The 19,639-nt window shown below is 39.8% G+C and overlaps 3 protein-coding genes across 5 annotated transcripts; 1 reads left to right on the top strand and 2 right to left on the bottom strand.

The window, feature by feature from the left end:
* The first annotated feature begins 1,812 nt into the window (after positions 1–1,812).
* Positions 1,813–2,546, top strand: LOC115730600 (germin-like protein 9-3). The gene has a single exon (XM_030661209.2). The coding sequence runs from the start codon at positions 1,921–1,923 to the stop codon at positions 2,542–2,544; it is 624 nt and encodes a 207-aa protein (XP_030517069.1). The 5' UTR covers positions 1,813–1,920; the 3' UTR covers positions 2,545–2,546.
* Positions 2,547–8,975: 6,429 nt separating this feature from the next.
* On the bottom strand, positions 8,976–11,429 carry LOC115730602 (putative glycerol-3-phosphate transporter 5). Its single transcript, XM_030661211.2, is given in 3 exon segments — positions 8,976–9,261; positions 9,264–9,620; positions 9,995–11,429. Coding segments are annotated over 3 exon segments (1,539 nt in total). The 5' UTR covers positions 10,992–11,429; the 3' UTR covers positions 8,976–9,076.
* A 1,240-nt stretch (positions 11,430–12,669) lies between these two features.
* LOC115750974 (110 kDa U5 small nuclear ribonucleoprotein component CLO) lies at positions 12,670–19,544 on the bottom strand. 3 transcript variants are annotated; one of them, XR_007198112.1, is made up of 12 exons: positions 19,406–19,544; positions 18,488–19,238; positions 17,976–18,044; positions 16,686–17,879; positions 16,473–16,571; positions 16,212–16,370; positions 15,948–16,033; positions 15,615–15,813; positions 14,756–14,866; positions 13,724–13,930; positions 12,870–13,117; positions 12,670–12,804 (listed from the first exon to the last, which is right to left on the bottom strand). XR_007198112.1 is itself a non-coding variant. In XM_048277464.1 (11 exons), exons 2-11 carry the CDS (start codon positions 19,229–19,231, stop codon positions 13,019–13,021), a joined length of 2,967 nt encoding a protein of 988 aa, XP_048133421.1. In that variant the 5' UTR covers positions 19,232–19,238; positions 19,406–19,544; the 3' UTR covers positions 12,670–13,018. The 3 variants fall into 3 exon arrangements, 2 of the variants coding, with proteins under 2 accessions (XP_048133421.1, XP_048133422.1); XM_048277464.1 differs by having other exon boundaries at positions 12,670–13,117; XM_048277465.1 differs by having other exon boundaries at positions 12,670–13,117; positions 18,488–19,243; positions 19,406–19,537.
* Positions 19,545–19,639: the final 95 nt, after the last annotated feature.

Below are 19,639 nucleotides of genomic sequence, written 5' to 3' on the forward strand. Positions count from 1 at the left end.
TAATGAATTTGTCCTTCGTTAAATTATGTTAATACTACGAAAAATCTCAAATTGAAACACTTGTAACAAATAAAAGATAAAAACTCCAAACCGGTATACTCGTCAACTACTACGTATCATCTAATTCGGGAATTTGATGGTTAGATTAAACGAATTTGAGGGGTAAAAAAGAGCCAAGCTCCCCTTTTTCCCTATTTTGTTGACTCAGTCAAACTTTCACTTTTTCCAAGGTGGGTCCCACCATCTTTGACCTAGTAAAAAATGAAGGCCAACATTGCACTAACAGGGACCAAATTATGCATCTTGCTTAGCATTTAACGTATTTCGCTGCACCCAACTAAATCATTCGACGCGAATTAGTCCTCAAGGCCTCAATGGATGAGGAATAGCAGGTTGATAGAACAAGGTGTGGATTAACACCTCCTTGTGAGTTTACACACATCCCCATGTGTCTGAGATCTTGTTCCTCGTATACATATCCGTTGAGGTCGGATGTGTCGACACAACCAACAAGTTGTTCACTCAGACGCTTCAAGCGGGCGACATGTTCAAGTTCCTTAAAGGGTTGGTTCACTTCCAGTACAATGCTAATGAGACGGACTTCGCGATAGCCATTTCTACATTTGAAAGCGCGAGTGCTGGAATCTTGTCAGTTCCTCTTGAGTGTTTCTACAACCAGTATCAAGACTGGATCTTGGCAAAGTCATTCAAGATGTGTGTCTCTACCATTCAAGCTATCAAACTCGGGCTTACGCCACCAAAGGCCTAAGAGAGGAAGACTCGGCTAAGAAAGTTGTTTGATTTTGTTGGATCATTGTCAAGCAACTTCATTTGATCAGCTATTGCTTACTTTTTATCAACATTTCACTACTTTCTTCCTATTCTGTCTCTAATTTTTTCCCGAATTTTTTACCACAATCGAATCAAATAGGCAGTAGAGTTTGAAAAGAAAAAAGTGAAACATGGGATTATCTTGACTATGTGAATGCTACAATTAAAGTTTCCCGTGTAGTTTCATTCCATCGGATACATTGGTTCGATTGATAAACCAGCAGACAGGGTTCTCAGAAACCTCAAATGGAATGCATCTTGATCAACTGAATCTTAAATTCCCGATTGACGTTAGTACCGATCATAGTTAGAGACCCACAGACTGCAAGGCACACGCATGCCGACATCACTGCAGAAGAAAAAGGTTGTCCATATATATTTCAGTGCAATGTTTTAATTTATTTAGAGCTGACCATTGTATGAGAAGTGAATTCTTGTCGTCTGTGAGCATAAGCTTAAACGACATTTTTGTCGTCTTGAGGTCCAAACGGTAGCCAAATGCTTACTGGACATTTTGTCGTCTGGGGCAAAAGCTGAAAGAGTTCATTGATGAAGAGAAAACCAATGAACTGTTCTAGCTTACACAGTTGCTTGGAAGTTTGATACTAAAAGATGAATCATCGATAGCCACAATAGGGATCGTGTGTTGAATAGCAAAATAATCCTCTTTTTCGACAACCGGCCGTCCTCATTTTCAAGGACTTGACACTTGAAACCCAGATGAGTCAAAACAACAGACAGGCAGCAGCTTCCTCGGTTCAAGACATGTTGGTTTTGGTCGATCATTAGCGTGTATAACCGAGTCGCAACACGCCATCCTCAATGCGAATATCTTCGCATTGTTCTCGAGCAAGACGTGGCGAACACATGGAGCCAACCGGCTCTCATTTGCTCTAGATATTTAACCATGTCTAGAGAACATCGAGGGCATTGTAGTCTTCAGCGAGCAACAGTTAGGTCTCTTCTCTGTCAACTGTCAAGCTCTTCCTATAAAAACAAGGCCCAAGTGAGAAAGCTAGAACTCAAACCTGTCTTCACACATAGAACACAAAAGGAAGGTCAATTTTCATTAGCTTCGAAGTGTCCATCATGGCCAAGTATGGGCTCGTCGTGGCATTAGTCCTTGGTTTGTCCCTTCTCAGCTTAACGAGTGCCGGCGATCCCGACATTCTCACTGACTTTGTGGCCCCGAACGGCACTATCGTCAATGGCAACTTCTTCACGTTCACCGGCATGAGGTCTCTCATAAAAGCCGGTCCCCCAACGGCATTCACGGTGACCAAAGCGAGCGCGAAGGAGTTCCCTGCTCTCGAAGGGCAGAGCGTCTCATACGCGGTCCTCGAATTCCCGGCCGGCGCAGTGAACCCCCCGCACACGCACCCCCGTGGGTCGGAGCTCCTGTTCCTTACTTACGGGACGCTCGAGGTTGGGTTCGTGGACACGACCAACAAGCTCTTCACTCAGACCCTCCAAACCGGTGACATGTTCATATTCCCCAAGGGGCTGGTCCACTTCCAGTTCAATGCCAACCAGACCGACAACGCCGTGGCGGTCTCCGCGTTCGGGAGCGCGAGTGCAGGATTGGTGTCGGTCCCCGTGACCGTGTTCGAGACCAACATCGACAGCGGAATCCTGGCTAAATCTTTCAATACTACTGTCAACACCATTCAAGCACTGAAGGCTGGCCTCGCACCCCCACCCACCAGCGCATGAGATGAGAGAGTGAGAGAGAAATCAACTTCTAATAAAATAATGTGATCTTTGTTCATGCAATTTGTTTGAGAAAAATCTTAATTGATTTTGAAGTTGAGATAACAATCCATATTCTCTACAACCTGATTTAATGTAATAAATTACTCTCTTATAGATTGTCCTAAATATATTCAGAAGTTGAGGAATGGATATATGGGATAAATTTATCTCAAACTAATTTTTTTTTACCTCGAAAAACTCTAAACTAGTACATTTGTGATAAATTTACCCTTCGTTAAATTAGGTCAATACTATGAAAAATCTCAATTTGATATATCTGTAATAGAGATAGGGTAAAAACTCCAAACCGGTACACCCGCTAACTGCTACATGTAATTCAACTCGGAAATTTGATGGTTAAATTAAACGAAAATTAATTGTGGGTAAATTTATGATATGTGTACTAATTGGAGTAAATTTGTCATAAGTGTACCAATTTAAGATTTTTTGTAGTAAAAAAAATAGTTTGTGGTAAATTTATCATAGGTGTATCGGTTTAGGGTTTTTCGTAGTATTAACCTTAAAAAGTACATTAAAGGACTATATGTTGACATTTTCCAACAGGTTGATGGACATTTTTTAACCCCCAAAAAAGGATAGAAGGATGATTTTGATTTTCGGACAAATTAAAGGGACAATGGTGATATTATTCCTTAAATAAAATGAAAAAAACCCATCGTTCCACGATATATATTTTTTTTCTAACTTCCGTTGTCGCATTAATTAAGGTCTGCAAATATAATAATGTAAATGTTTAGATTCGAATGATAGTCAAATCAGTTGCCCATTCTCTTGATATGAAAATTGCGACCCACAATCAACCGTCATCATCTTGGATGACGATGGCCGAGTGACATCGGATCCATCTTGCAGGACTCATCAAGACTTATTTAAAATTGAAATATTTACCCTAAATTGCGGTAGATCTAAGATTTTTTTGGGTAAATGTTGCGTGAGTACACTACTTGGGCACGGTGTACAAGTTTCAGAGTTCTTGTGAGAAAAAAATTATTTTAAGATAAATGTGGTACTGATGTGGCTAGTTTGAGAACTTTTGTTATACAAAAATTAGTTTGGGGTATGTGTGGTATATCGATTTGAGGTTTTTTTTTTTTGTTAGTTACCCTTTTTTTTATTAATTTTACTTCAAATATATACACACATATATATATGTAATGTTATTTCGATGGCCACACATGAACAGTGCATTATGTGTTCCTCAAACTGAAAATTTCAAAACGAATTATAATGAGTGAATCTTCAAGAACTAGTGTTTTATGTACATTCAAATAAAAATAAAAGAGAGCAATTTCAAATAAAGAAAAAGCAACACACATAGATACAAAGGAAAGGGAGAGAGATTGGTGATATAAAAGGGAGGTAGAGAATGGAGAGAGGGTTTATTTCAGAATGTTATTATTACTCTTAATTTGTGTTAAGACGGTTGAATGATTTAAACTATTCACTTATGCGAAAGCAATGGTTGTTTATGCAAACTAAATAATCAATTCCTTATTTGGGTTATGTACTAGTTCTTATAACTTATATCCAAACATGAACATAAGATAGTTAATAAGCCTTTCATGTGAGAAAAATGACTAACGAAAGGGCATACTTCATGTACAAAATAACCGAGAAACGAAGAATGAATTGAAAATCCTCAAATATATGTATGTAAATATAATTGTGCAGGCGAAATCAATATAGTATTATTTTTATTGTTGTCGTTTCAATTCTTAAGAATAGGTTTTCAAGGAACTTTTGGATGAAAATAGCGGAGGATGAAACTACTACTCTTGCAGACTTATCGTAGAATAGATCACAATATAAGTTTTTAATGCACGTTGTGAGATTACACGAGACGGCGATTCTTGTTTTTGTTTCCTTCAAATCAACATAACAAGCATAACGAGACTCGAATCAAATGTACACTCTTTTGGACGCTCTAAGGAGCCTTCCTTGGTATTTCTCTTGCGAATTCTCTCTTACCAAAGTCAATCGTATATAATCTTTTTCTTATCACAAGTTTCGTTGCTTCAAAAAATTTTAGAACAGAGCATCGTTCCAAATTCAATTAATTTGAATTCTGTTTACGTGTGTTCTTCTTAATATTTTGAATTTGTATTTGACATGGTATGGAATATACCATACACTACGAAGTCATTCGAAATGATACTCCGTACAATAAAGTAAAAGAATAGGACATGATAACTATAACATACCTATGCAAAGCACGGACAATAAAACTAGCCTCTTTTTTTTTCCATAGAGGAATGAGCACGAGCCGTCTTTCCAAGTGAACATTTCGATTATGTTACATATTCCACATGAATAGAATAGTGCCAAAAATACATTTGGAAAGAAAACTATGATCATTTCGTAAAATATAGTCAAACAATATTTGGATGGAAAAATAAGTCATAAACAATGATAAAAGATGCAAAATCTTCGTAGATGCTTTCCCTAATCCTTTTTAAGTAAATTCATGAAGATCAGGGGTAAATATCTTCTTCAAACACGAAGTTCTTATCAATCCTAACACACCAACCATCAAAGACCCTATTCACCGACGATGCCCTCAAAACTCTCTCAAGCTAGAAAGAAGTGAATGTGTCGAGGCAGTTGTACTCGATTTGACTCCGTGAGCACTTTGTCTTGTGATACTTATGGAAGGCTAGGCGTGAAGTTTCTTTCACTGGCGACATAGCGAATCTATGAAGGTGGCGGAGAAGATTGTTGACAACTAAATTTTGACAACTTATTAGTTATTCATTAAAAATTAAGCATCGGCCCCCGACCCCAATCCCAACCCCAACCCCAACCCCTAAACAATAATAATAATAATAATAATAATTAGCTTGCATATAGATTGTAGGAGCATTTTGCATTAGTAAATTAGGCATCATTGCATAATTAATTTTGGACCGGCGGTGGACAGACTTAATTGAAAAGGTTCTAGACTTGATGAGGGTCTAATTTTGGCCAAGCCCATTGAAAAGCCAGGTTGGCATAATTGAAATTAGAACATTGAAGCCCTAATCTTTACTTATAAATAGAGGCTTCACTGGCGTTTGTGCTTCGGAGTCCATCATCCTACTTCACTAGCGGTTGAAATTAGATCAGAAACATGAGAATTCCTTACTCTCGGATTCACGATCATCAATGGAGTTCATGAATAAGTCTCAACCAAGGGAAGACCACATGAAAAGTGGACAACGTACAGCTTGAAGCAGCCGGCGAGGGCTCGCGAGACCTTGGCCGCCCAGATCTGGGTGAGGCCTATGAGCCCTCACTAGAGGTCGGTGAGTGCGGCGTGTTGAGATTGATGTCTTGTATTCTGTTATCCAAGAGATTATGAGGCGGTTCCGAAAGGCCCCCGACGCCGGCAACGGGGTCCCGCTTCCGTGAGCGGCGAGGGTCCGGGGGTCACGGGGGCGCCCAGCCTAGGCGTTTTATGTTCGGTTATAAAAGGATTTCTATGGGAAAATTAAATATTTTAGGCTATGTGGGCAATTTTGTAATTTGTGTCATATAGGGTTTTGCTATATATATTTAGGGCGAAACAGGTCTCTAGTGAGATAGAGAGGGTGTGAGAAAGAACTTTTCTACGTTATTAGTGAAACAGATCTCTTCTCCTGGACGTAGGTAGGTGGAACATCTCCATTGCTGAACCACGTAAATTCTTGTGTTGTGCAAATTTCCATTACTTTCTTGCATCGTTGATAGGATCGAATTTAGATATTCAACACGGCGACCCTTGCCGGCGGTTAGGGAGGGCAGCGACCCTCGCCGGTGTTCGGCGGCCTCTAGCCAACTCTAACAAAAAAATAGAGAAAAAATTATTAAAATTTTAATTTTTTTTTAAAAAATTAAATTACCATTAAAAATTGTTCATATCGGCGACGCTGGCCGGTCAAATGAACTGAATTGGCATAATTGAAAAATGTTTAGAACTTAATCGACCAAAAAAAAAAAAAAAGCTCATAACTAAATTGGTACTATTGCAATAGGATTAGGATTTTTTTGATAATTATCCCTAAAGGACATTGCTCTACCATAACGAAAATAGCATACTCGTGAAATAAGTTTTCCGATTGTAACAATATTTTTTGTTGTTTGAAAAATCATCTGTTAACTATGGCAAAGAATGTGTTCATTTTGTAAGTTGCCATTTCTATGTAAATCACTTATTCAATTCGTAAATTCCCTGCTACATACAGCTTTCTCAGTAGTTGTAGTTTTTCCTTCTTATTTTCATCGTAATTGCTAATAAAGTTCGTCCCTTATGTTTGACTTTGTAGAATACCTCGTCCGTTTATGAAAGAAGTTCGTATATGTACATTACATGTACAGGTTTTTATGCGAATGTACGTGTATGGTTCCGTTGTCTGCCCAAAGGACCGCAGAGTTACCCATTCTAAAGGCATTACAACAAGTGCTTAAGAAAGTATTCTTCCTTATGGCCCAACATGAAGAACAGCAATAACCGAGTTGTTTGCATTCCGAAAGGAGAAAAGAAGAAATCATACTTGTTATTCTCGACTTCTTTCGTGGTTTTAATCGATTGCACATACACAAGTAGGTCACAAATCAAACCCTTTTAGTACCAACAATCTAATATAATCACATGACAAAAATAATCTCAATTAGGCCAAAACCATCTAAACTGGGAAAAACATTGGCCAACTACAAATTTGGCTTTTTTCTATTCTTGTATTGAACGAATGAATTGCCAAATAATACTTTAATCTTCCTAATTTCCTAAACCTTCCACTTCTCAACAATGCAAGATTGGTCCCTTCACTTATGCTCTCTGCAATGCCGATGAGTACTTGAACTCTGACATCTTAAATACATAGACAACAAAGCAACCCTATGCGAAATGTACGGTCAAGTAAGTCGATCACATTAGACATAACCATTGATAAGCATTTTTTTGGTTTTTTTCCAAATTATTTTTAAAAATTATTTAAAATATCAAAAAAATATTTAAAAAAATCCACGTTAGCGCCAATCGTGCCATGTAGGATAATTGATGTCCATGCCGGTGATTTCCAATCAAAATTGGCCGAATTGACTCAATTGACATAAATACAAAATTTTTAGGACTAAATTGGCACTATTATAAAAGCTTTAGGACTGAATTGGCACTAACAAAAGGTTTAGGACTTAATTGGCACCAAAAAAAGGTTTAGGACTGAATTGGCACTAATGTAATAGGTTTAGGACTTTTTTGACACTTTTCCCAAAAGTCTTGAGTTCACCAATTTGATAAGTTTTTGGACTTGATTGCATTTTTTTGAATGTCTTAGGATTCAATTGTTTTTTCTGACAAGTCTTGTATTTTCCGACAAATTTTAGGACTTAATTGCACTTTTGAAAAGCTTTAGGACTCAATTGTACTTTCGTAATAAATTTTAAGACTTCCAACACACTCATCCTAAGAAATTAGGTAAGAGGAGTATTTGATGAAAGGGGAAAAACATCATGATAAAAGAGCTCCACTATGCAGATTACTTTGTCAATCTCTTCCCATTTTTGTATGTATCATTGCACAATCCCAGAGTTAAAGCGTGATGATAAGTTGATATGTCACAGGGTCCGAAGAATTCCTCTAGTCTCATGATATAGCTTGGATGTCCTTTTCTTTTTCTGTCTCAATAAGTGCTGTCTTTGAGAGCAGCTTGATCAAACCTGTGGAAACATTGTTGGATACATACAGGAACATGAAAGGGAATTTCTCTTTTTCTTGTTTACTCTGATCATACAAGGGAATTGTCATGATATGAGACTAAATGAAGATCCTGAAAATTGAATCAACCGTGAAAATTACATAATTAGTCCGAAATTGGCATTATTACTCGGTTTCAATCATTTACTAAAACTTCGCAGCTGCTGCCCTGAGATTTCTAATAGATATTGGGTGGAAGGATGTAAGCCATAAACCATGAGATGACATTCCACAAAGCTGACTTGCAAGACAACCTCCATTTCGAGCACAGATTCCATTAATAGAACACGATCTACAGTGGAAGAATGGATCTGTCAAACTGAACTCTTACTGCCACTTCATGTTATGAAGCAGCTGTCGAAACGAGGGACCGAAATCTCCCAAGACAACCTCCATCTCGAGCTGAAAAGTAAATATAAAAGCAGAGTTTTGGACTGCACCCTAACAGGCAAATGATGCAAAGTACCAAATTTTGGAATAAATTTAGCAGAACGGTCACATGAAATGTGGGGACCAACTCTTTCAAGAGAGAGTAAACCTCTAAACAGTGGCATAGCAAACGTGCAGTGCAGACCAGACACCGAAACGGAACTCGAGAGGTGCCAACTGAGATGAAACACCGATAAAAAATCAGCCTGAAAGTTGGTAGAAAATAAAAGGCACAAAATTACAAGTATTGACTATCGTGTGATGATTCTCCATCAACCCTCTGTTTTTTATACAAAATCTACATACAGGAGTAAGACCAAATAAAACCACAAGCTATTGTGCTGCTATGCCGTATGCAAACCATTTCCTCTCACTCAACTTCTCTTTAATTTCAGTTCTAGCAAGGCGTATCAAGAACACTGCTGCAAACGAAATAGAAATAATAAGCATAAAAAATACACTGTTCCATCCTCTAGTAGAAATATACCCTGCCAAAAGGGGGCCAAGAGCCGCCCCACAGAACCTGTACCATCTATAATTGCGGTGACAGTAGCTAATGCCCGGGAATTTCCTTTAACCATGCTCTGTGTACCAAGATCAGCAGCGACAGCCGTCGTAATCAATGAGTAAGGCCCATTAACAAGCATACCAGAAACAAACATCAAGCTCACGTTAGCCAACATAGATATGCTTCCATATGTTCGGTATAAAACAAGGGCAGGCATTGATAGGAACAAGAATCCAATTGAAGTAACAGCTCGAGCTTCAATTTTATCAGAAACAAATCCCGCTAGAATTCCACCCAGAACTCCTCCAATGTCAAATACTGATGAAAGTATGCCCGCAGTTTTGTGTGACAAATGCACGCCAGCAACAGCTGTATTTCCAGCAAATTTCACAATGAGCAACTGACAAGTCAAGTACACCAATTAAAACAGAAATTCACACCAGTAAGATGCCTAGCCATTCTTCGAAAAACATGCAAGTTACAAGCCCAGGCTACGGTTTTAAAGTGCTATACACAAGATCACTCTTCCACATAAAAAAAAATAAGAAGGCAAAGTTCCAAGACACGGATTTTGAACAACAATCCAGACAGAGTCAGACCAACGAGGCTGTTCAGTGTAGCATCGGATGATGCATGTCCACAAAAAACAATGCATGCACGTGATTGAATGAATCATAAATTAGGCATGGGGAATCAATGCAAAGCTATACAAACTATCATTCTTAAAGGACCTATAGAACTACCTGTGTGCCTTATATAAAAGGGCAACCAATACAGAAACGTATAAGCAACCAGCTTGGAGAAGAAGAGGCACAATGCAAATGATGCCACACCAGGCAATCTCCACGCCTCCAAGAAGCCTATTGCATCTGAAGACCCAGCATCCTTCACATTACTCGTCTGAAGCAAACCCGCTTCTTCAGATTCCAGTTTCTCTGAAGTTTCAACATCCGCCGCTCCCACAGTCATCTCAAACTCCTTCCCTGGTGTCTCAAATCCAAGATCCTCAGGTGCCACAACCAGAGATAGGAAAATTAAGACACCAATCAAAATAACCAAAATCCCAGGCAATACAAAAGACCAACCCCAACCATACTCCAACACGCCAGATGCCACCACCGATCCAATAATGTTACCTACAGATGTATGAGAATTCCATACACCCATAATCAACCCTCTCTCAGCTTTTCCAAACCAATTCCCCACAACTGCCACCACACAAGGCCATCCAATAGACTGAAACAACCCACAAGCAATCTGCACCCCCACAAAGTACCCTAATTTATGCACATCTAACCAATAGCCTAGACCAAAAACAATAGTCAAAAAACCACTACCCATCATTCCAAACACAAGAAACAACCTCAAATCGATTCGATCACCGATGTGACCCGCAAAATACATGCCAACAGCATAAGATCCAAGGAACGCAAGATCGAGCTCACCAAGCCGATGGGTGCCCTGAGGACCATTGAATGGTTCCCAACCGGAATCCGTTACATTCGAATCTAATGAACCTCGGGTCAAACTAGATCGAGATTCAGTGAAATTGGATTGAACGTTGGGCCCAAGAAAGCTCTTGACAATGCTCAGGGGCTTTCTAGAGGCATGGAATGAGGCATAGGCCAAGAATGTGAGGATCAAGACACAGATTTGGTGGAAAAGTAGGGTTTTGCGAGGGGGTTTAAGGGTTGGCAAAAGAACTATGATGGGTGCTAGGGTTCGGGAACTGGGCTGCATTTTTCTACAGCCAATGAACGAATTTAAGGCTCGTACAAGGTTCTTGATCCCCAAAACCGAGACTTCCGAGTCTTGAAGTCGCCGAATCAAGAACCCGGCATTAGGATCCCGAGTTTTGCAGGGTGAATCATTCGAAAGAAGGGAAAACCCAAAAAAGTCGAATGAAAATGAACAGCTCCGAAAGTATTCACTGCGGATTAAAGTTCGAAATTGATGCCGTCGATTCGCCGAACCCGTATAAAGAGATTAGGACAAGACGATCTGGAGTTGGTAAGAGCAATTCAGCATCGGATAATCGTCAGAGAAAGAGAGAAAACCCAAGCTTTTGCAGCAAAAGAGGAGGGCGAGGCTTCTGAAGTCTCCTCCCGGTTTTTCTGGTATTTCAGGTACAACGTTTGAAGTCCACGAAGAGTCGAAGAGTCCCTACCAAATATTCGAAGCCAGGATTTCACTTTTACCAATCGCGCATTGGAATTTGAATATGGATGCTTCTTCCGCAATTGCCATCTAACTTTGAAAATTATTGCTGAATTTTACAGTCCATTCATTTATTTATGCACGTTTGCATCATGACATCGACCGATCATGCCGAAGCTATTTCTTGGCCGTGGTTTATAAAAATATTCCTAAATATTAGTTGTCCATTCGATATCATTTTGATTCTCTTAAAACCTCAACTCAATTAAGATAAAACTTGAATTGAACTTGACATTATTTCGTTAAGCAAAGGTATGCTTTTACTTATTTACTACATAGATCTATTAACTAGACATCAAAATCGAAAGTCAAAACATAAAGAGAAGTGAATATACAAATATGCATGATTTATAAGAAAATGAATCATTGAAAATAAGAAAGTTAGACAAAATCCATAAGATTGAAATGAAATTCACATTAGCACCCAAAAAAAAAAAAAAGAAAAACTCCAAAAAAAAGCTTGAAATACCCTCATTTTTTCAAATAAGAACTTGAAATACCATTTTTTGTTTAAAAAAAAAGTCTGACCAAAGGCATTTTATTCATTTATTTTTTTTTTTTTTTTTTTCTCTTCATTTTTAGCAATGGCCACTCTCATGGCCAGCCACCGACAGTGGGCAAGGCAACCTTGCGGCCGTTGAGGGCGTCCTCACCTCGACGACCCCGGGCCAAACAACCCTTGCCGATGGAGAAAAAATAAAGGAAAAAGGGAAAAATAAAAAGAATGGACAAAAAGGAAATAAATAAATTAAAAAAGGAAATGAACAAAACGGCCATAATTAAACCCTTGTTTGAAACAAAATCTACTTCAAACCCTCATTTAAGAAAATGAGAATATTTCAAACCCTTTTTTAAAATTTTCTCAAAAAAGAATTTAAGAATCTTTTGTTTTCGGAGAATTGTTTGATCACCTGCTCCTTTGTCACAATTGAGAATTTTCGATTTTGTCACTTAAAAATCGATATGGAAAAATTTCACCCAACGTTGACTTCTGGGTGAGGACATTTTGGACTTTCACGGTTCATGAATGTGTGACCTGAAGCAGCACGCACCTGCTAGTAGCTATGTGTATCCATACAACACATTGCCCAAAAAGAACTAGACAAAAAAGACAAGACAAACTTAAATAGACAAGCATGCCTTTCTATGATGCCTTGGCCTTGGCACTGTTGTATCAGATGAAATTTGAAAGACGGCCTAATTCGGAAATAAAGCTAGCCACGAACAATTCCGGGAGTCCAATCTCAACTTGAATCAATAAAAAGAACTGATACAACAGTGCTATGGCAGCTACATTGTGCTACAGATGTTTAAGCTTAGTTAAAAGAGGCTGGTACTGAGAGGGAAAAAACACTCCTTAGAGTTGCCCTAGAGAAGCAATTATACAGAGATCTTTTGAACCAAAAGCTCAGCTAACAAACAAGTGCTATGTTTCATAATTACATAGGCAAGTGCCAAGACATTGCCAATGTGAAGCCCCAGGTGACTTTCGGGGCAAAATGCTCATATGGCCTCCATCTTCTGTGGCAGTGAAGAAATCCATGTGAGTTTTACATCATTTGATATTGATGATCGGCCGCATGCTGAGCTAATTCCACCATCATTGCCTCGTCAAAGAATTTGTTAATACTGACATCTTCACTCATACCCTGTATTAAACAACGCACAAGGTATTTCGGTTATCTTTCGTCAAGACAGATGAGAAGTGAACGCGTCCCAAGAGCAAAAGCTTGCCAACAATTGCTGTTGGTGTTTCCAGCATCAGTCCATCACATTGCAGAATATTAACTGCAGACACAAGAACATGTTGTTCTCCAAACTGATATAGGAGGAAGACTTTCATAGTGCAGCTTGCCATGTGCAGACAGAGACAATGGAGGAGGGATGTTCCACTCTTTTGGCACACATATCTCACTCAAATTATATTTTCCTTTCCCTTAATCCTACTGGCAATGCCCTTTCTATGTGTTTCTTTGCCAGAATGGGGTCAAGAATCATGCAGAAGTGATTTCAAGACTCCATCCTGATCCAGGAGAACCAAAAGATACAATCCTCCTGAAAGCTTTATTGCCTCTTTTAAAAAAAAAAAAAGCTCAAATCACGATCTTAACATGTGATTTTCCAAATCCTAGCTGTGTATTCATATGCAGGTGCTCTAGTGTGTCAAGACGGATATTCCTTGCTCATTATCAGACAATCACTTATTCACAAACCTCATGTGGGAAAAGAAACTATAAACAAAACAGAGTCTTTACCTTTCTGCGCCTTGTTTTCACCATGAATTCTCGCGCAAGGTGCTGAATTGGGGCAGGCTCCAGAGGCCGCAAGACTATGCTCTTGTCAAGAGGATCACCAGGAACTATAGCCCAATGGTCAAAGGCCGAGAGGCAAAATGCTTGTCCTTGAGTATGATATCTCAAGTCTGTCTCGAAACCAAATGATTCTATCACAGGTAAAAATGCCTGAAACCAACAAGAGATTCCATTCAATTGGTATATCATATTCATTTACGCTAACCATTCTTTAATCGACCACTAGAAGGATGCCCTCTTATCATGTGGTAGTTATCTAGGTCATTATCTTATGCAACAGTCTAGCAGATTATCTCCGCCGTCTAACTCCCCGCACAATTGGCACTCTCATTCTATTGAGGGCTCTCTTTCTTTCCGGGAATTGGATTATCAAAGAAATCTTGCATGAAAAAAGAATTGACTCTCCTCAAGACTGTAAAAGATTTTTGTGGAAGTGCAGTGGGGGAGCAAGAGCTCTATCTCAAATTCGAAGACACTGGTTCACATAATATCCCCAGTAATTTGGATCTCTTTTATGCAATTCAAGAGTAGTAACTGATTCCAGAAATTTATGGAGTTCAAAAAAGAATTTATTTATCTTATTATTAATCAAGGATTTCGTATATAGCTAGAACAACCCTCACAAATTGCAAATACTAATTTGTTAAGAATTAATCGGATTGAAGCTATAGCGTCATCACTTGCTGGAATCGAAATATCTGCAAGATCCGGGTCACAATTTGTATCGATTAAACAAATTGTTGGAATTCCTAAAGTGATACATTCTCGAAGAGCCGTATATTCTTGGAACCATACCTCATTAGAACACAAACAAATTTCTTAGCTAGCAATGGAACGGTTAGCCTGCTACCAAGTTGATAGAATATTTCTAGCCTTCTAGGGATCATCTTAGCCAGCCCTGAGAGTTATCTTTGCAGATCATCTAACCAGTCATGAAAGCATATTTGCAAATACAAAGCAAGCCAAGATCCAAACCTTAACAGTGTAACTTGGGGTCCCTGGCTGGGGGACATCAGCTGTCACATGTCCACGCCTTCGAGATAACACTGTGTAGATTGCAGAGACACAGTCTATTGGTGTTTGTATCTGGAAACAAGTGACTGTAGTTAGGTCTCAATCAACCCATCTAATAATGTGGAGAGATAATACACATGGCAAAAATAAAGAATCAGGAGTTGACTACTCTCAATTTGATGATCATATTTACCAATTTGAGACAACTTTGATAATCCTGAAAATCCTCAAATTTGATAAAGTTAAAAGTAAGAAATTAACGAGTCCAACTTTACACTTTGCACTTGAGGACCTAAATTCAATTGGCTCTGCAATCCTGTGCACAAACATAGGAAGCTTTGAGGCAAGTTGAAAGCCAGAGTTCACCCACAGCAAAGGGACAAGACAAAGCCCCATATCCCAACTTCCAGCATTTGCCCTCATACTACCTTTTCATTCTAATCCTCATCGAATGCATCATATAACATCTAAGATCACTCTATAAAGGGGGACAAGTTATGCACATCCTCCAATGTACTTTTACTCAAGAATCATTGATTGTCCACTAAATGCAGCGGCAACTAATTCTAACAGTCAGATCAACTTCAACATCAAATGAAATCACTTTGAACCAAAAATTACTCTTTGATGCCGAAAGGCACTTTCAAGATAAAGTGACCAATATAGTTAAGTTCTGCATTGAGGCTTTCTTGTTCATCATGAAAGGAAGAAGCTGATGAGGCAACAACTTATTGGATGATATTCCCAGGAATTGTTATTGGAGGCAAAACATAGCAGTTGTCGGTGTTCTTGGAGAAATAAACCTAATGGAAGTGCTAACCTCCACATAATATACTGGCTCCATGAGACGAGGAGTTGCCATGAGAAATGATGAATAAGCCACACGCCGAGCAGTTGGAATGATCTGCCCTGATCCGCGATGTAATGGTTCAGGTGCTATCCGTGCATCAACAATTTTGAACTTCACATTTCTGATGGGCTCATCACACAAAGGCCCTTCCCGAGCACCCCATTGAAACCTGTCCAGAATCACCATGAATGAATATAGCAGGCAACTCCAAGTAGAGAAAGCCCCCCACCCATAGATCAACTCACACATTGAGGGGGCGGGAGGAGACAGACAGAAAGAGATGGGCAGGTAGAAGCACATTACCCCTGAACAATAGAATCTTTGACAGAATTCAGCAAGCTCTTATCCACTTCACTGGATAATGTGTCATCCAACAAAATATTGGGTCCCTACAAGAAATGGCCATTATCACATTATCCGGAATCCATGTATCTGGAAACAATATATGTCATGTCCACTCATAATTCTTAAATTGGAAAACCCAGACATCGTAATGATTGTGGATAAAATAATCAAACATATGTCATCCAAACTTTTTCATGTTAACATGATTAGCTGCTAGGTCACCTGCTTATCAGGCCCAAATGCCCATATTGACCGCGCGGCAAGCAGATCCCAGTCATATTTTTTCTGAAAGAATTCGCCAAGTTCCTTCTTTTTCCAGTCGATACTAACAACTCCATTTTCAATATCTTCAGCTAGTCCTTTTTCCAACGGCTCTGCAACCTGAACCAGAAGGAAGTATCTAAACAACCCTGATCTAACTTATTAAATATGTGTAGGAACGATCCAACAACACTTGAAACAAAAGCAGAATCAAGAAGTCACCATTGTTATCTTATTCTTTTTGTTAGGTGTCTCAGCAAAGCATCTCATAGATGAAGACTCAACCACTGTTTCAGAGAATGAAACAACAGGGTCAGCCACCTGCACCAATAAGAACATGAAAATAAGTGTCCCTTCCGAAGTATAAGTTAAAAAGGGACAAGATAAAACATCATACTGAAGCTGAAACATAGAGAAGCTTGAAAGAAATGGCACCTTGACTTCCACTTCAGAGTAGAGCTCTCTCAAATCCTTCATAATTGAATCCAGATACAATTCTCCAGTACCTAAAATGGTGTGCTCACCGGACTCCTCAACTTTTGTGATGGCCAGAGGATAGCTCTTGCTTATCTTCCTGAGACCCTCCACCATTTTTGGAAGCTCACTAGGATTTAGAGGCTCAGTAGCCGTTTTAACAACAGGAAGTGTATTGAACTGAAGAGGCCGAAATATGTAGACATCCTCATCGTAGTCAACATTACAAAGGGTGGCAGTTTTCATGATTGAAGCATCAACTCCTTCAATTAACACCCATGTACCTGGAGGGGCCTTGGCAATGGGTATCCGATATCGAGCTTGATAGATCCACAGTTTTGTTACTTCTTTCACTGTCATATCCTCTTCGTCATCCGGGGAATAGCCTTCTCCAAGAACACGTAAAGTCTGACCTGTCTGAATTTCACCACTATAGACTCTACCGAATGCATCAAACACGCTGCAATCAGACTTGGGATATAACTTAGTGACATTAACCATTAGTGGGCCAGCAGGATCACATTTTTCCATAGCCTTGTAGATCATTGAATCTTCAGGCCCAGTGTAAATATGTTCAACCTTCTTGCTGGCAGCATCTTTGGCTGATGGAATATGGTGAACCAGCATATCTGTAAAACCTGATGCTGAACCAAAAACTGAACTGCAAGCTAGCCGAAGCAAAGGTCTCACATTCAACTTGTAAGCGGCATTGCTGAGAGTGACCCCTAGTTCTGCAAGAGTTGCCTCCACACTTTTCTTATGCTCCCCAATTACTTGACTGTATATCTTGTACAGGGGCTCAAGCACAAATTGGACAAACGATCTTTCCCCTCCACTAACTGGAGGTTTTTTCCTAAACACCCTGGCATCTGGATGATAGTAGTAATCTCCCCAAAGACGGGAAGCAAACTTATCGGCATCAAAAGGGATACCGTGGAGTTTGACATATAGTTTAGCAAATGACTGCAAAGTGAAGGACCACCCTGCTGTAGCACTTGCAAAACAAACATTTCCAGCAACTGGATCTATTACCTGGACACCTCCAGCAATCGAAGAGGCTGCAGAAATATGGTTGTTAATTATTTCAATGGTATGCCTTAGCTTGTGATAAGCATCCTTTGGTGGCAACTTAAGCTCTGTTATCAGTCTGTCAACCTGAAACAAAAAAGTTCTGTGAATAATTCACCGATCAAATTATCACAGAATAACTTTTGGCTGCAATACAATAACTTTTGGCTGCAATACACTTACTTTGTTAATCACAACAACAATAGGAAGGCGCTCTTGGATAGCATGGCGGATGGCCCGTTCTGTATTTACCTGTGAATGGGGAAATGTCAAACACGTTTGCAAGATAGATGCATAGCATTGTCAGGGTTTTATTTTGGCATTCGCACGCGCGAGCGCAAGAGAGAGAGAGAGAGAGATCTTCACTATGTCATGCGGACATGACTAGACATCCGACATGGTAAGAACTAACATACTTCATAATTGCCCATCAATTCAATTTCATATCACTTTAATGCAATGATCATATGGGACAAGCCAATATCTACTAAACCATATATCCAAGAAAATTGGGAACCTAGGCACAACAACCATGTATGAAAACCCACTAGAGAACTCCAGAACCTGTATCTTGCAGAACCTATTTTATGCAGAAGTTTGGTGAGAAGCAATGACAACTATGACTCCATATACAAGAAATATGTTTGATTCCAGTGTATAGAAGCTACAAGAATAAACAAGGACAAAGTTATTACCATAACCCCTTCAGCAGCATCCACAATCAGCACAGCTCCATCAGCGAGCCTAAGAGCAGCAGTCATTTCATCAGAGAAATTGACATGTCCAGGTGTGTCCATGATGTTACAGAGGTATGATTTTGAATTACTATCCTCAAGTACAAGAGACATCGGAATGGCTTTAATCGATATCCTCCTCTCCTGCTCATCAATCCTTGTATCCGTATATCTCATATGCTTCTCATTGTTGACATCAAATGTAGAGATGTGGTGTGTTTGTTCAACCAACATGTCCATGAACACTGTCTTCCCGTGATGCAAGTGGCCCACAAGTGCAACATTTCGAACTAAAGCAGGGTTCGACATAAGACCGATAAGGAACTGGGTCGACACATAAGTAGAAGAATCCTTCACACCAACCTCAAACTTTATATTCCTAACAGGCTTGATTATCGGTTGTTCGAGAGGTTGCTCGTCTTCATCCATAACCAACGTCTCAACATCTTCACCATAAACTTCCTCGGCAGTGGGGTAATACTTTTTATCCTCGGCAAGAACAATCTGATTCTCCATGTCGACATCATTGGAGGCAGTAATCCACCCATTTGCACCAGCAGCGGCATCCTCGCCATCAGATTCAGCAGGCTCCTCACTGCGCTTGTCCGGGAGGTCTTCATCTTCTTCCTCGCCTCCAGACTCCAGGTCAGATTCAATTTCGGGCCCGATATAGTTCCCGAACTCGTCGTACAAGCTGTCGTCCATTGCGTACCTGCTCTTCGCACAAAAGCAATGAAGTAAGTAACATCTCCTTAATCGTTTAAAAAGCACGACAACAATCTGTCCTGCCATTGAGAAATTCCGCAAAAAAAAAAAGCCTGCATATCTCCCGCTCATCGCGATTTGACAAGCGCAACACAGAGCGGGGACGAGGCTCACCTCGGTTTCGACGGCGAATCTGCGAGCTAGGCCTGGCGACCGCAAAGGGCGGCGGCGACTCAGAGTCGGCGAGCTGCAGGAAACGAGACGGGCGGAGCTGGGTAGCCGCGGGCAGAGAGATGGACGAGGTAGTAGTGAACACAAGCTCCGAGGGTACAAAAAAAAAGCAGAGGGTTTTAGGTATTTTCGTAATATTGGAAAATCATAGGGGTTCTTTTGTAAGGAAATGTCGAT

The sequence above is a fragment of the Rhodamnia argentea genome, chromosome 4, assembly GCF_020921035.1.
Source record: "Rhodamnia argentea isolate NSW1041297 chromosome 4, ASM2092103v1, whole genome shotgun sequence".
In the NCBI taxonomy this organism is placed as follows: Eukaryota; Viridiplantae; Streptophyta; class Magnoliopsida; order Myrtales; family Myrtaceae; genus Rhodamnia; species Rhodamnia argentea.